General features: G+C 63.3%; 1 protein-coding gene across 1 annotated transcript; it reads right to left on the bottom strand.

Annotated features, from left to right (window-relative positions):
* Positions 1-3,265: 3,265 nt before the first annotated feature.
* Positions 3,266-12,817, bottom strand: FSCN1 (fascin actin-bundling protein 1). Its single transcript, XM_047089323.1, has 5 exons — positions 11,930-12,817; positions 5,624-5,780; positions 5,383-5,504; positions 4,985-5,152; positions 3,266-4,644 (listed from the first exon to the last, which is right to left on the bottom strand). The coding sequence occupies exons 1-5, from the start codon at positions 12,759-12,761 to the stop codon at positions 4,442-4,444; spliced, it is 1,482 nt and encodes a 493-aa protein (XP_046945279.1). The 5' UTR covers positions 12,762-12,817; the 3' UTR covers positions 3,266-4,441.
* Between the last annotated feature and the right edge of the window lie 2,553 nt (positions 12,818-15,370).

The raw sequence follows: 15,370 nt of genomic DNA, 5'->3' as shown, positions 1-15,370 counted from the left end.
TAAGGGGCTAGTAGCCGGCACGTAGCAAGGGCTATCTATGGGTACTGTATGTAACAGCCGGTTTTCCAGAAGAGTAAAAGACGTGGCCAACGGTGGTACCCTGGCTGGGGGCGGGGCTGGGGGGAGAAGGACTGGGGTCAGGCACCCTTTGACGTCATCCTCTTGCTTTTATCACCTCGATTCTTAGGATAATAATAACGATCAAGTAGTAACCCGTGCAGAGGACCTGCCAATGCCTGGCACCAGCAGGAGCTTCCTGGAAGGTGGGTCTGCCCCTCCCCTCCCAGGGGGTCAGGCCTGGGTCCCAGGGAGGGGGAGGGGAGTGCATATCCCTCCCCCAAGTCTGCGCAGCTTCTGTCTTGCTGATTCACACCTCCTGGAGGATGAGCCTCCTCCTGGTTAAGCCCAGAGGCCCCACTAAGAGGCTTGGGCTTCGGGCCAAACGCTCCACCCTACCCCGCCCCTCCTCCCCCTGCCCAGGCCCTTTCTCCACGCCTCCTTCTGCCTGGGGAGACCACATCTGTTCCCTTCTCTCTTCGCTGCCCCAGGGGTCTCAGAACCCCTCCTCCATCTGGACAATCTTGCCAGGGAGCCAGTCGCCCACTGCTCAAATGGGGGAAACTGAGGACCGAGGGTCCCCAGAGAGTCCAGATCCTTCTGCGGCCTCACATTATGATTCAGCGTGGGGTCACCGGAGGTCACCTATCATCCCTCCTGATTCAGGAAGAGACTGCTCTGACCCTGCAGTTAGTAGGGCACAGCCAGCCCTGGAGTGTCCTCCTCTGAGATCGCCCCAGAAATGAGAGGAGGGGCCCTGGGCGGCTCAGTGGGTTAAGCGTCCGACTTCGGCTCAGGTCATGATCTCACGGTTCCTGGGTTCGAGCCCCGCGTCGGGCTCTGTGCTGACAGATCAGAGCCTGGAGCCTGCTTCGGATGCTGTGTCTCCCTCTCGCTCTGCCCCTCCCCCGCTCGCACTCCATCTTCCTTCTCTCAAAAATAAATAAAAACCTTTTTTTTTTTTTTTTAATTAAAAAGAAAGAAACAAACAGCGGGGAAGCCTGAGCTGCGGACACACTTGGGAAGCTCAGAGGCCCCACCGACCAGGACAGCTCATTGTTCCCCGGGAGCTGGCGTATGTGTATCTGTACTCATATCTGTGTGTCCGTGAGCACTTCTGTGTCTGTGCACACACATATGTCTCCAGTGCACGTGTGTTTGTGTGTGCACGGGACTCTGTACGCATGCCCATGCATGTACATAAGCCCATGTGTATGCGGGATCGCATGTGATGGGGCCAGGCCCTTGTCAATGGGGAGACACTGAGGAAGGTTCTTCTGCCAGGATCGAGAGCTGCGTCTCCTGCTCTGGCCTTCGAGCCTGGGCCCCAGAGCTGGTTCTGACAGAAGGGAACCGAAGGCCCGGAAAGACCCGGAAGTGAGGAGCCTGGGTGTGCAGGAGTGAGGCTGGCGGTCCCCAGCGTGCTCCACGCAAGGCCACAGGACGATCGCTTTCTGAAGATGCCCATCGCCTCCAGGTGGGTCCGGAGACAACCTCCCTCGCTTGTTCAAACCCGCTCTTCAGGGAGGACCCGAGGAGGCTCCACCCACCCTAGGAGGCTCCACCCTGCCTCCTGCCTAGCTTCCCCCTACAGGACCTTTGCATATGCTGTTCCCTCTGCCCAGACTGTCCTTCCTGTCCCTTATAATGTCCTCTTTCCCTAAGTGTGATCATCACCCCAGTCAGACTGCGTGCCTCAGTCACCCACAGCCCCCACAAGGCGCAGCCACGTGACAGGTGCCCATTTTTGTGGAATGGATGGAATTCGGAATCTGTGCCTAGCTTGTCTGGTTAGGGACGAGGCTGGGATTCCGGGAGCGGACCCTGGTGTCATTCCAGGGCAGTTCATTCCTGCTCCGTGGGCGGGGCTCGAGCCACCTCACCCAGCAGGATCTACAACTGTGCCCAACTGGAACCCCTGCACCCCACCCCAACCCCTCTGTGTGCCTCTTCCCCCCCCCGCCCCTCCCCCCCCCCCCCCGGGTTTTGGAAGAGCTTGGATCCGGAAGATTCATCTGTCCCTTCCATGTCACTGAGACTTTTCTGGCTTCCAGCCTGGCTTTAACAGGGGTGGGGGACTGGTCGCCAGGACCCCGCTGGGGCCCCAACATCCCTTTGTGGCTGCCATCTGCCCTTGTCAATCTCGAGACTCCCGCCTCCAGGAACCACCAATCACAGCCCGCCTCCCAGTTTTGTCACCAGCAGCCAATCAGCGCTTCCGCTGAGCCCTCTGGCGGCGAGGCCGGCTCCAGCCCCCTCACCCCCGCCGTCCCCCGGCCCTGGCACTGCACGCCCCCATGTCCCCATACATCCTCTGCTCATTGGACACCCACGGGGCGCCGTGCTCCACCCGCAAGGCTGTGCCTGGCTGCTCTGGACCTCAGTCTTCTCCTCTGTAAGATGGGAACTAGCGCTACCCTTGGGAAGCTCTGGGTTAAGTGAGATACTGCAGTCGCTGCAGGGCTGGCCAGGTCGGGGAGCGGGGGGAGGGGGAGGGGGAGGGGTCTGCCAGGGGCCGAGAACGCAGGGTGGGCTCAGGGCTGGACACTTCCTCAGCTTCTGGTGTGCCAGATGGAGAAGTGTCCCCCAACTTCCAGGGCTGAGCCTGCTTTGATGTAGGGACCCAACCTGGCGCCTCCCTCCCCCCAGCTTAGCCCATCCAGCGGCCTGCTCCCAGGACCTGCACCTGTCTCTGTGCCCGTCCACAGAAGGCCCGTCGGACCGCGCAATCCCAGCCTCTGCAAGGCCTAGTGTTTGGGGGTGTTGATGCATCCACAAAAGGCCTATGCAGTAGAAGAGGGCGGCCAAGGGCCCCAGTCTTCCAAGTTGTAGTCAAGGGCATCTCTAGAGGCAGAAGAAAGCTGGATCTATGGGTTCGTGTTAGTTACCCTGACCTCGACCTCCTAAGCCCACGGGCCCAACTCACAGTGCAGGCCTGGAACGGGCCTCACAAATACTGGAGGCAGGAAACTGTGGGACCAGATTGAGCCACCTCCCCACCCAGGAGCTCCCGCTACCTGCTTGGGACCCTGGTGGCCTCAGGCAGATCTCTGGGGTAAGAGGCCATCCCTCACAGGGCCCCCTCCTCCACTCCTGGAGGCAGCCAGGCTGCTCAGACCACCCATCGGACCCTGGGCCCCGCCCGCCTGCACCCCCAACACACACACACACACACACACACACACACAGACGGGCCAGCTCAGGGCTGCACACGCATTATTTTATTTTGCTTTCCAGTCTGAAGCTACTATCATGGGCGTTTAGTTATACAAATGACACTTACAAAAAATAAAAGACCAGGACACCCAGAGTGAGATGCATGGCAGAGATGAACCGGGGGTGGGGGGCTGGCAGGGGGCAGGGCCGGGAGCCAAGGGCCTCGGGGCTCTCCGGGAGGCTCCCGATGGAGGGTGCCGCCCAACCTCATCCCACCCCAAGACCCAAGGAGTCCAGTCGGACAGGGAGCACCGATCACACCGGGGGCTCTGGCTGAGGCGGTGAGGGACTCAGCACCACCAGATGGGGACACAGGCCAGGGCGGGCAGGAGGGAGGGGGCCAGGAAGAGGCCCCGAGGAGGTAGGGGCGGGTTTGGGATTCAGGGAAGCACCCTGCCCCCCGCCCCCCACGACTAGCAAGCCAGTAGGGCTGCGAGGCCCGGAGATGCCGATTCAAGATCCCCCACGAGACCCCTTGAAGATCACTCGTGGCTGCCAACCGGGCTTGCCTGGGCGCCTCTGGCAATAATGTTTCGTTTCAAAAAAAAAGAAAAAAAAATACTGATTTGGTCATTTTCTGCTTCCAGTCAGGCCAGGGTGAAAGTAGACAGACGGCAGGGCCCCAGACCACAGCGGTGGGCAGGCGGGCAGGCCGCGGGTGCAGAGGGGCCAGCAGCCGGCACACGCTGCCTTCACCCTCTCCCCCTCCCACAGCCTCCCCCCGCCGCAGGGATGGTGCACCAGGGGCTCCGATAAGCTGGGGCAAGCGCCCAGTTCCCGGGAAGGGGCGGGTGGGGAGGGGCTCTTGGGAGGGGGCAGAAGATTCCAGTTACACACCCCGCCAGGCCCAGGGGCTCAGGAAGGCCTCCCAGCGCCCCCCGCGCCCCCCCCCCCGCCCTCCTTGGCCACTTTGAGGAAATAAGGCTCAGAGTCGTCTGAGGTCAGAAGAAAGGGGTGCCAGCCTCGCCCATGGCAGAGAGGAGAGAGGGCAGAGGGGTCTGAGATCCCCTCCAAGGACCAGGCACGGGGCAGCAGGTGGGGGCACCATTTTCTCTGGGTTTCCAGTTTGAAAGGCAAGGGACTTGCCACGACACCGGAGCCCGCCTGGAGAAGAGAGTTATTAGCAGAAGGGTCTGGGCAGGGCGGGGACAGGGCGCTGGGCGGCAGGCTAGTACTCCCACAGAGTGGCGGGGTCGATGGTCTCGGCGCAGGCCTTCAGGACCCCCGCGTGGTCCCCCTTCAGGTAGCGCCCGCCCACCTTGATGGCCACCTTGTTGTAGTCACAGAACTCGAAGAAGAAATCCACGGGGGTGTCGCTGCTGCTGGTGACCGAGGAGTCACTGCCCACTGTCCAGTACTTGCCTGTGGAGTCTGGGGTGGGGGGTGGGGGCGAGGCCCATCAGGCCCCATGCTGGGCCAGCTCCCCACACGGCAATCACCACTTCCGGAACTGGGGTGACCTCTGTGTCTAAGCCTCCCTCCCCCCGCTGCTGGACAGGGGTCCGCGCCCCTTCCCCCCACCCGGGGTTTAAGTCCCACAGCTCAGGTGTGCGACACCTTCCCGGCCCACCCTTTCCAGAACCCCGCCTCTCGCTCTGGTGGAGCCAGGGAGCCCCCCTCCTACACAGAGAAGAGGGAAAGGGCCCGGCAGCCACAGGATGTCTGTCCCCAGAGCCAAATCACTGAGCCACCCCGCCTCCGGAGAACCCACCTTTGATGTTGTAGGCCCCGTCACTGAACTCCAGCTGGAAGACGTCGTAGCTGGAGCGGTTGGCATCCAGGGTGCCCGTGACCTTGCGGCAGCCGATGAAGCCGTGCTCCCCGCGGAACACGATGATGGGGCGGTTGATGAGTTTCATGAGGAAGAGCTCCGAGTCCCCTGGCCCAGGAAGGGGGAAGGGCGGTGAGCCTCATGGTGGGGGCGGGCGGGGGGGGGGTTGCTGGGATGATCCAGGTGTGGCTCAGAGAGGGAGGGCGGGACTCTGGGGTCACCGGGCAAATCAGCCCTAGGGGGAGACCCAGCAGGGGGCGGGCCTGGGGGGGGGGCGGTGCCGGGGAGTGACTAGGAGGTGGGCAGACCCTCCGGGGAACCAGGGACGGACTACCTACCTGCTGTCTCCACCGAGGCGGCCAGCTGCCCGTTCTTCTTGGCCGTCACAAACTTGCCATTGGACGCACGCAGTGTGATCCGCCGATCACTCCACTCGATGTCAAAATAGCAGCTGGCGTTCCTGGGGGTGACAGGGCAGGGTCAGGCAAGGCCGCCCCGGGTCCCCGGGCCCCGTCCCAACAGAGAGGGCCGGTCTGGGTGCGGGGTGGTTGGGGGGGGGGGGGGGCGGGGAGGACTCACTTGGTGGAGGCAGTGGACTGCACGCCCCCGGTGGCCGTCAGCGTCCAGTACTTGCCCGTGTGCGTGCGGAAGGCACACTTTTTGGTGTCGCGGTCGATCTCCAGCTGGAAGGTCTCCTGGTCGGTCTCCTCGTCCTGATTGGCTGACAAGTCCATACCTGCGGGGAGAGCTTCCGGCTGGCACGGGGACCCCAGTTCGGGCTGACCCACAGCCCTGCCCTCACACACCAACACTCGACGGCAGAGGCCAGAACCCAAGACCCCAGGCGGGGCCAGGCAGGGCCCAAGGCCGGCCACGTCCGTCTAGGCATCGTGTCCTCTGATTATAGAAGTAATACCTTCCGACAAACCATCTGCAAAAAGCCATTCTAGAGCCAGTCGGGAGAACCGTAACGCGGCCCAGGATTAAATATTAAGGAGTAATTACGGTTCATCATATTGCGGTTATGGAGGAAAATGGCCTCGTTTTTCAGACACAAAAACCTCGAGACGAAATGCCCCGAGGTCAGGGATTTGCTTTCCCTACAACCAAAAACAACGAATAGAGGGACAGATGGAGCTAGAGGGCAGACTGTGGCACCTGAGGGAAATCGATACATCGTGGCCTCCCGGTGCCTCTGAATGTGTCCAAGTTAACAGGAAAACAGAAGAGCGACCTCGACCTCACGTTCCTTTCAGAGAACTTGCAAAACTCGTAAAAGTGAAGTCGCACGCGGTCCCCAGACCGCACCGGCACGGCGGGTGGACTCACCCTCCTTGCCTGTCCCCCCTGTGCAGACACAGGCATTTTCTCCACCTCAGTGCACGCCTGCCACCGATCTCGACCTGCAGGTGATCTAGCAGCATCTTTGCACACGTGTCCCTGTCCCCAAAGCACCTGATGTGACCAGAGGGAGCTTCCAGTGCTCCCAAGCCCTGCAGCCCGGAAGCAGGCTATGCGGCCCCAATAGAACGAACTCACACTCCCCAAGCGCCTGGGTTCGAACGACGCCAACAGCAGAGACATCTGCCCCACCTGCTGGTGCCCAGACTCAGAGCTCGCAAGTGGGTCACCGTTTGGGTCCCGACACCTTAGGGAAGACGGGACCACACTGGTGGACGGTAAGTTGTCCCTTCAGAGGGGCAGATGGAGGCTGGTGGCTGGCGGAGCCCCGGTTCCCCCACCCCCACGCCGGCCGGGACCCACCCTTAGCTCTCTCCACCACCAAGTGGAGGGCCTGAAGGGTGTGAGCCTATTTTCTTTTTTTAGCGTTTATTTATTTTTGAAAGAGAGAGAGACACAGACAGAGCACGAATGGGGGAGGGGCAGAGAACGAGGGCGACACAGAATCCGAAGCGGGGCTCAAACCCAGGAACGGTGAGGTCGTGACCTGAGCCGAGGTCGGACGCTTAACCCACTGAGCCCCCCCAGGTGCCCAGGGTGTGAGCCTGTCTTAACCCACATCAGCACCAGGGGGCAGGGACCTTCACCTCCCCAAAGAGGGAGACTGAGGCACAGAGGTGGTATGTCCTTGCCCAACGTCACCCAGAGGGAGAATATTGAGTCCTGGTGACCCTGAGGAGGGGAAGGGGGCAAACGGGCCTCCAGCCATGCCCTCTGTGTGGCCTGGCGGACCCAGGGCCCTGAAATAGATCCTCTTGGAACCCCTTGGGCTCCACCCTCCAGGCCCCCCGGGCCCACAGGGCCCTGATGCTGGGGATGTGCTGACGGCCGCGAGGCAGGTAATGAGCCCCATCCACCATCACACCCCCAGTGAAGCACTGGGTGAGGATAAGGGTCAGCAGGGACTGGGCCCCCTGGGTAGCCGGGCCACCAAGAATGGGACCGTCCTAGGGCCACTCAGGGGAGGAGCACCACTTGGGGCTGCAGTCCCCGAAAGCGGGCCGACCTGCCCCACCCCCACTGCTGCAGAAGGGGCCCTGTGAGCCCGCCCCGGCCACCTGCCCAGGGTACCTGCGCTGGCTGGCTGACCGGAAGGAGGGAACAGAGGAGAGTAAAAGCCCTCCAGGCACACTCCAACAGCAGGAAAGACAGAGGGAGATCCCCAGAAAGAGGGGCAGAAGGGAGCAGGGAAGGGACCTGGGTTAGAAGTCAAATCTGCTGGTTCAAAGGGCTCATCTTAATACAGCCTTGCAGATAAACGAGGCACTTGCCAGCCTTCGGGAGATAACGCAGAAGTCGGGAGGCTCCGCCGGGTCGTCGCTGCCCAGGGGCACACAGCTGCCACCGGCCACTGGGTTACTGAGACCCCATCAGCTGGCTGTGTGCAGTCCTGGAAGGGCCTAGGCCAGCAGGGGAGCCACCCAAAGTGGGGGCCAGGCACCCTGGGGTAATAAGTGCCCTCCCCTCACTCAGCCTCGGTCTCCCTCTGTCTGCCAAGAGGGTCCCTCCCTCCTGCCAGGAGGTTGGAAGAATTCAGGGGCCTGGTGCCAGGTAGACAGCAGGTCCTCCAACCCCAAAAGGAAGGGGTGGGGGAGGGATTCGTCTCCCCAACATCCAGCGGGGCCCCTCCTGGCTCCGAGGCCCTGCCCAGACGGGAAAGGCCCCGCTTGGCCTTGGAGTCTCTAATTAGAGCTGGGTTACTATGGGAACAGGGTTTTCTTCGGGATTTTTCTTTTCATCAACAGCAGCAGCAGCAGCACCACAGAAAACCCGAGTCACAGACCCGCAGGAGCCCCGGGGAGGCAGATGTGGGGGCTCAAAGAAGCACATCTCCTGCCTCCCCCAGCCCTGCCCGGCCCTCTGCCTCGTGGCTTTCCCTGTCTCCAGCCTCCGAGCCATTCTCTAAGGTAGCTCAGAGAGGGCACCCCACCCCCCGCAGCCTTAGCAGTCCCCAAATTCGCCTGGCCTGTCCAAAGTGGACACTCCCCAGCACCCCATTCAGGTTAGGGGAGGGGACTGGGAAGCATCTGCGGCCTCCGCTCCCCCCCCCCCGCCCCACCTTCCGGTCACTCTTACCACCACCTGACCCCTTCAGATCCTAACTCCGTCCCTGCACAAGAACCACGGCCTGAATTACCTCACATGTCCCGCCTCTTCAGGAGAGCTCTTACACATCCTGCAAAGCCCAACCCGGCCAGCCCCTTCTCAGCCAGCCAGCCAGCCAGCCTTGCCTTTTGAGTGCCCCTGAGTGGCTGGGACAGGGCACTTCCTGAGCACGCATCCCCAGGGCACAGCTGGCCAGAGGCAAGGAGCTGTGAGACCAAGGGGGGACCTCGGTGAGGCACAGCCCAGGGTGTGGCTGGCGTCGGGGGCAGGTGAGATTTCTAAGGAGCACGGCAGGAGAGCCCACTGGGAGTGACGTGCTGCTCCCCCAGAGACCCTGCCCACCTCCAGCCCCACCCAAGCCAGCTCCTCACCTGGGACGTGGTCACAGCTACACCATTTCTGAGCACCTGGGACGGACACAGGCCATCTGCCTGTCACATCGGTCCTCAGGCAGAGGACCCCACTCCCTGGTAGCCGAGACGGCCCCCTCCCAGAAACAAAGCCTGGCTCAAAGGATTACCCTGGGGCAGCCCAAGCAGGTGGGGAAACTGAGGTCAGAGAGCAGGCTGCAGCCTCAGCAGGGAGCACCCCACCCCCACCAGGCCAGGCCCGTGCAAGCCGGTGGACATGATTCACATCCCCCCTGCCGGCTAAGCCGCGGATCCTCCTCCTTCCTGGCTGGCTTTTCCCAGCATGTGTCAGAAGCACAGACACCGCCTCCTTGCCACGCAGGCCTGTCCAAAATGGCCTCCGCAGACACGCCCCCCACCCCCAAAGGGCTGCGGGTCCTCCGGTCACCCTCTATCCCACCGGGAAGCCCCGGGGTCAGCTAACACGAGAACAAGAGGAGGACCCCAAGATCTGAGGCCAAAAGAGCCCCAATGTCAGCCCCCAAAGACCCCTCCCCCAACTCTATGCACCTTTAAACTCACAGATGAGCCAACACTTCTACTGGCCCAATTTCCGGCTCCCCTTGCCCCATCAGCCTGAATCACACCCGAACGCTGCCAGCAAGCTTAATAAAGAGGAGAGGGCATCTGCCCAGGCTCGCTCAGCTCTTCCCGACCCCGAGGGCGAGGGCAAGGGCAAGGGCAAGGGCCAGGGCCACCTGCTCCTCCAGGTCTTCCTCATGGTGGCCCCCACCAGCTGTTTCAGTCCCACCTACCAACCTCACAACCTCCTTCCCAGACATACTGGGCTTTCTGCTCCTTCCTGCCTCAGGGCCTTTGCACCAGCTGTGCCTCCTGCTGGCACCACTGTTCCACACACCTGATCCACACAACCTTGTATTCATGTTTCAGGTCAGCTCAATTGTCCTCTTCAGAAGTCACCACCACCACCACCACCACCCCCGCCCTCCCCCATCTAATCTGGGATCCTGATATACTTTCTGGACCCCCAGGCCTTTGCCTGACACCTCTGGGATGCTGCTCATGTCCCAACAAGAACATTAGCCACAACAGGGAAGGGTCCGGACACACGCACTCATCTGTTCACCACTCAGGCCTCAGCATGTCTCACCTGGTAGGGCCTCAAGATCTGCTGAAGGGGTGAGGAGTCCTGCCCTACCTACGCTGTGTGAGACCAGAAAGGGGAGGCCCATTGTGCCCTGGAGGCTGGGAGGTATCAGGGGGTCCCGAAAAGCACCTATTCTGTAGTCAGACTGACCCAGTTCTGCAAGCTGCTAACTTGCTGTGTGACCTTGGGCAAATGGCTTCACCTCTCTGGGCCAAACCCGCTCATCTGTCCCCTTGAAATATTACTGCCCAAATCAAGCAAACTCAGGCACAAAACAGCCATTTCCCCTTCCCGGCCTCTACCCCACTGACAAGGGGCTGCAAGCCCCTCTCCCCAGTCCCAGCCCACAGTCAGGAGGCTGGCTATCAGGAGAAAGTCCGGGAAGGCCACTCTACCAGGAGGAGGCCACCGATCGGGCTCCCATCCAGCCATCTCCAGAGTCTGGGCTCCAACTTCCCACTCGGCAGAGCCAGCCCCCGACAGGTCCGTCCAGTGGGGCCTCTGGCTGCAGAGAACCAACTGTCTTCCTTGCCAAAGGAGGGACGAGGGCGTCAGAAGGAAGAGAAACCGCCCAGGGGGAGAATCTAAGGAGGGAAGAGGGGGGCTCATTTCTGGCGCGCAGGCCGGTAGGAAATGGCCAGGCCAGCGGGAGGCCCGGGAAAGGACGCATCGAGTTGCAGCCAATTGTTCCAGGCGGGACACTTGGGGATGGGTTCATTCGAGGGTAGGGGGGCCTCCCGAGGGAGCCAGGCTGGGGTCTCTCGGCTCACGTTAAGTCCGCCCTCGAACGCCCGCAGCGCAGAGCGCACCAGACCCGAGACGCGCGGCGGGCGCAGGGCGGGGTGGGTGCCTGGCAGGGGGCCATCGGCGCCACGCCGTCCCGGGACCGGGGCGCAAGGAGGGAGGCCGCCTCCAGGAGAGGCTCCGGACCCGGGCACTAGAACCGGGGGCGGCGCGGGGGGGGTCCTCAGCAAGGGGGGACCCGCAGAAAACCGATCCCCTCCCCCGCCCCTCCGCATCTGGTTTTCCCATCTGCGGAGACCGAGCAGGACAAAGGGGGCGAGGGAGGGCCCTCTGGAGGAGCCCGCCCCCCTGCTCACAAAGGCCGCGGCCTGGAGCGCGGGGCAGACGCGGGAGGAGGGGCTGGGGGGGGAAGGGCAGACACAAGGGGCGCACCCCCCAGCAGAGGCCGACCCCTCGAGGCTGCGAGTGGGGGTGGAGAAAGGCCTGGAGGGCTGGAAGGTGGCGGCGCACCCTGCGGAGATCAAAGGCTCCCCCATCCCGCCTGCGCTGCGAGGGCCGTGGGGGGTGGGGGTGTGCCCCGAGCGTGTAGCTACCCTCGTCTTCGCCCTCGAGCTGACCAGGGAGGGGCACGAGGAAAGGGGGGATGGGCGTTGCCCCCCAGGGCTGGGCTGGGCAGGGCGATCCGCGGGATCAGCGCGCGTGGGGAGTTCCAGGCCTGGGGCTGGGGGTGGGGGTGGGGGTGGGGGTGGGGGGTCGGAGGGTGGCCCGTAGGGCGGCGCCTGCGTGGGGCCCGGGGAGCCCCAACCCCGACGCGGGGCGGGGGTGTGCGGCGCCGCGCAAGGATGGGCAAAGCCCCACCCCTCGCCCCCTCCTCCGGGCCCGAGCGCACGTCCCGCGACGAGGCGGGGTGGCCGGCGCGCCTAGCGGGGGCGCACCGGACGTCGCTGGGGATTACAGCAGCGCCGCGGGCGAGAAAGGGCGGGAGGCTGGAGGTACGGGGGTGGCGTGCGCTTTGTGCACCGACCGGGAGAGGAGGGGGGCGGCGTCCCCACTCACCCTGGCGCGTGGACACGTTCCTCTCGTTGGCCGCCTGCAGCACGACCTGGGCGCAGCTCTGCTCCAGGGCGAAGAGCTCGTCCTTGCCCACCTTGGTGGCCTTGCCCGCCTTGAGCGTGCCGCTGGGCCCCGACGGCGCCAGGTAGCGGCCCTCGCAGTCGCGGAAGGCCACCTTGCCGGAGCGGAACTCGAGCGTGTAGCCGGTGGCGGGCTCGGGGCGCGCCACCAGGCGCCCGTCGTGGCGCAGGAAGCGGTGGTCGGCCGTCTGCACGCTGTAGCGCTGGTCCTGGAAGGCCAGCGTGATGAGCGAGTCGACGCCCCAGGGCACGTCGCGGTCCACGGCGATCTCGTCGGCCGGCCGCGCGCTCAGGTGCGCGTAGCGCTTGCGGGTCAGGCTATAGATGTTGACCTGCGGGTGCATGGCGATGTGCACGCTCCACTTCTCGGCCGGCGACACGGTCTGCGCGAAGCACGACAGGCGGTCCTCGGTGCCGCCGAAGTAACGCCGGTGCACCTCGGACTGCAGCGACCAGCGGCCGTCGTCGTGAGCCACGATGAGAAAGCGGCAGTCGGGGCCCGGCACCTCGCGCTCGCAGGTCACATTGCCGTCCTTGTCCGCCGCCAGGTAGCGGCCCAGGTGGCTGCGCAGGCACACGGCCGCGCTGCCCGCCTCGTCGGGCGGCTGCTCCAGCGTCCAGATCTGCTTCTTCTTCAGGCTGCTGGCCGACGCGTTCACCTTGAACCCGAACGCCTCGGCCGTCAGGTACTTGTTGCCGCAGTTGATGAGGCCGAACTGGATCTGCACCGCCTCGGCAGTGCCGTTGGCGGTCATGGTGGCGGCGGGCGGGAGGGCCCTGGCGCGGCCCGGGAGGTCGGTGGCGGGTCCCCGCGGCGGCGCCCTGCTCCTTTGTTCACGGCCGCGGCCCGGCGCGCACCCTGCGCAGCGCTCCACAAAGCCGGCCCGCGGCGCGCGAGCCCCTTTCTAGGCGGGGTGACGTCAGCGCCGCGAGGCCCCGCCCCCGGCCCGCCCCGGGGTTCGGCGCGGGGAGGGGGCGCAGGGAGCGCGCGGAGGGGCGCGGTTGGCAGGCTCGGCGTCCCCTCTCCTCCTGCACGGCAGGCCTCTGCTGCGCCCCCGCTTCGGCTCGCTCCCCCCAGTGCCAGGGTCCCACCCCCGCAGTGCCGCAGCCTGAGGATCTACCCAGAGGTCGGGACCCCTCGAAGCCCCCACCCCCACCCCCACCCCCACCCCGCCTCCATCCCAAGCCTAGATGGGAGGAAGGACGGGCCGGGTTTGAGGTTGTGACAGAGACCGCAGAGGCCACAGAACACATCAGTACTGGGTGGAGGCGGTCTGGAGGCTGCTCGGAGGAGGTGGCCTTAGAGCAGAGCTCTAAAGGAGGGAGACGCCCCCACATCCCCCCAAGAGGGCCAGTGGGCCGAAGAGGGGTGGGGGCACACCCCAACAACCCCAACTCAGGTCTTGCAAGACTCTGCCCTGAAGGCCGCCCAGACCCTCCCGGTGGCCCAAGCACCCAGCCCTGCTAGCCCAAAATAGCCCTTTCAGCTGGTGGCAGAGACGAGTGACCGCTGTTCCCATTCTGGGGCTGCAGGAGCCTCGGGGTGCTGGTCTTCCAGGCAGTGGGGTGAGCAGTGCAGGATCAGTGTACCCTTTTCCGGGCTGGTCGGAGGTGGGATGCAGCCTGAGGGGTGGAATCCAGGTGGGCGCCCCCGGGACCACCCGGCCGTTCACTTTCTACCCCCAGGCTCCCACTTCGTAGGTGGCTGAGCTGGGCACCCTGGGAAGGGGTTTGGAAGGTAGAGTAGCCCTCCTCCTTCAGGACCCCAGCTCTCTGCCCTCCTCCCTCAAAGGGGACATTCCCTGCCGACACCCACCGCCCTCCTACTTCCTCCCCCTTCTAGGAACACTTCCCTTTTCTAAGGCTAGGACTTTTGCTGGGACATTCCCCACATGCCAAGCGAGCCCCTGGAATGCCAGCATGACCACAGGCTGCCCACAAGGTCCCGAGGCCAAAGGCAGAGAGCACTGAACTAGCTCCTACTGGTTGGTCTGCACTGTGCCCCCCCCCCCCCCGCCCCGACCCAGGCAAACTCCTCCGGGGATATTTTATCTTCCAGGGGAAGATGGGGTCCCCTTCTCACCACTGCGGCTCAAATGGGTTTACTGACAGTGACCATAGCCTCCCCTCCCACAAAACCCATTCCTCAAGAGCCGGAACATCCAAAATTTCTCATTGCGAGGCTGTCTGTTAGGCTCGAAACCCAGGGTCTCACTGGCTATGTGACTTTAGGCAAGTTACTTAACCTCTCAGAGCCTCAGTTTCCTTCTTGTAGGAGAGATACAGACCCCCCATCTCAGGCCGGTCTGAGAGTCCCTGGGGGCATGGAGCTCAGACACTGGCCCTGGCCCTCCCTGAGGACCCATTCCAGTCCCCAGGAAGCCCTCCATTTAACTAGAAAGACCCCAGATCTCTGGCCAACTTCCAAGGCTCCGAGGAGAGGCGGGGAGAGAGCTGCAACATTTACAGAAGGCTGTGGGGTGCCCGACCTCATGCCGGCAGTGGTGCTGGAGTGCTGAGACCCCCCCACGGGGATCAGGCCCCGCAACACCTCCCCCCTGTGTGCAGCTCCCCTCTCCGGCCCCAAGGCCCCTTCCCACAGCTTTGCAGCCCAGAGGCCAGGAGGGGGTCGGCGGTTGGGGGTTCCTGCCTCTCGATCAGGCCAGAGGTGGGAGCGGGGTCCAGGCCTTCCCAGGTGACGCTCTTGAGGGCTAGAAAGACTGGTGAGTCCAGATAGATATGGTGGGAGCCTGGGTTCAAACGCACATCCCTGGCTCTCGGCTTTGCCATCCTGTAAGGGGCATGGTGACAGTGCCCGCCCCAGGACAGTTGCTGAGAAACTCTCCCTGGCGTGTGGTCAGTGTTCAACAAACGCCAGCTGTTTTATTAGTCACTAACGACATTGACAGGAGGATCCTGGGGACACAGACGGGTCCCCTCGGGCCCCCAGGGTCCCCAGGAACCCCCAAGAACTCCTGTAGTCAAGCAAAGGTGGAGTCTGTGTGAGCCTTTTAGGATCCATCAGCCAGGAACACGGAGGCTCGTGCCTATTTGTGGAATAAATGAACGTGCAATTTTGCAAAGGGCGGGGGATGGGGGAGGACCAGAAAAGGACACCTGAGATGTCCCCACAGGACAAGGACCGTCTCAGTCTAGTGAACACAATCGATCCTGCAGTGTTGTGGAAAAGCGGCTGAGTCCTAGGACTTGGGGGGCGAGGTCAGCTGGGGTCAGCATACGAAGAATTTCAAAGGATGTGGACCTAAATTACCAGTATTTAAGTTTTTGTCTGAATAGGTGATGCCTTCCCAGGGTTCAAATATTCAAAAACGCAACCCGGGCTTTGTTCCCATCCCGGTTTCCA

This window comes from Lynx rufus, unplaced genomic scaffold (genome assembly GCF_022079265.1).
Source record: "Lynx rufus isolate CCGP_SWC_20201006 ecotype Redwood Valley unplaced genomic scaffold, mLynRuf1.p SCAF_27, whole genome shotgun sequence".
In the NCBI taxonomy this organism is placed as follows: Eukaryota; Metazoa; Chordata; class Mammalia; order Carnivora; family Felidae; genus Lynx; species Lynx rufus.
The sequence above is the reverse complement of the archived record's forward strand: the minus strand, read 5'-3'. Positions and strand labels throughout refer to the sequence as shown.

Bases quoted from the DNA above. Each gene is read 5' to 3' on its own strand.
- FSCN1 (XM_047089323.1), bottom strand. From the start codon at position 12,761: ATGACCGCCAACGGCACTGCCGAGGCGGTGCAGATCCAGTTCGGCCTC. The intron at 5,781-11,929 runs GTGAGTGGGGAC...CTCTCCCCGCAG, and splicing joins GAACGTGTCCACGCGCCAGG to GTATGGACTTGTCAGCCAAT. The intron at 4,645-4,984 runs GTGGGTTCTCCG...CCCCCACCCCAG, and splicing joins CGGGGCCTACAACATCAAAG to ACTCCACAGGCAAGTACTGG.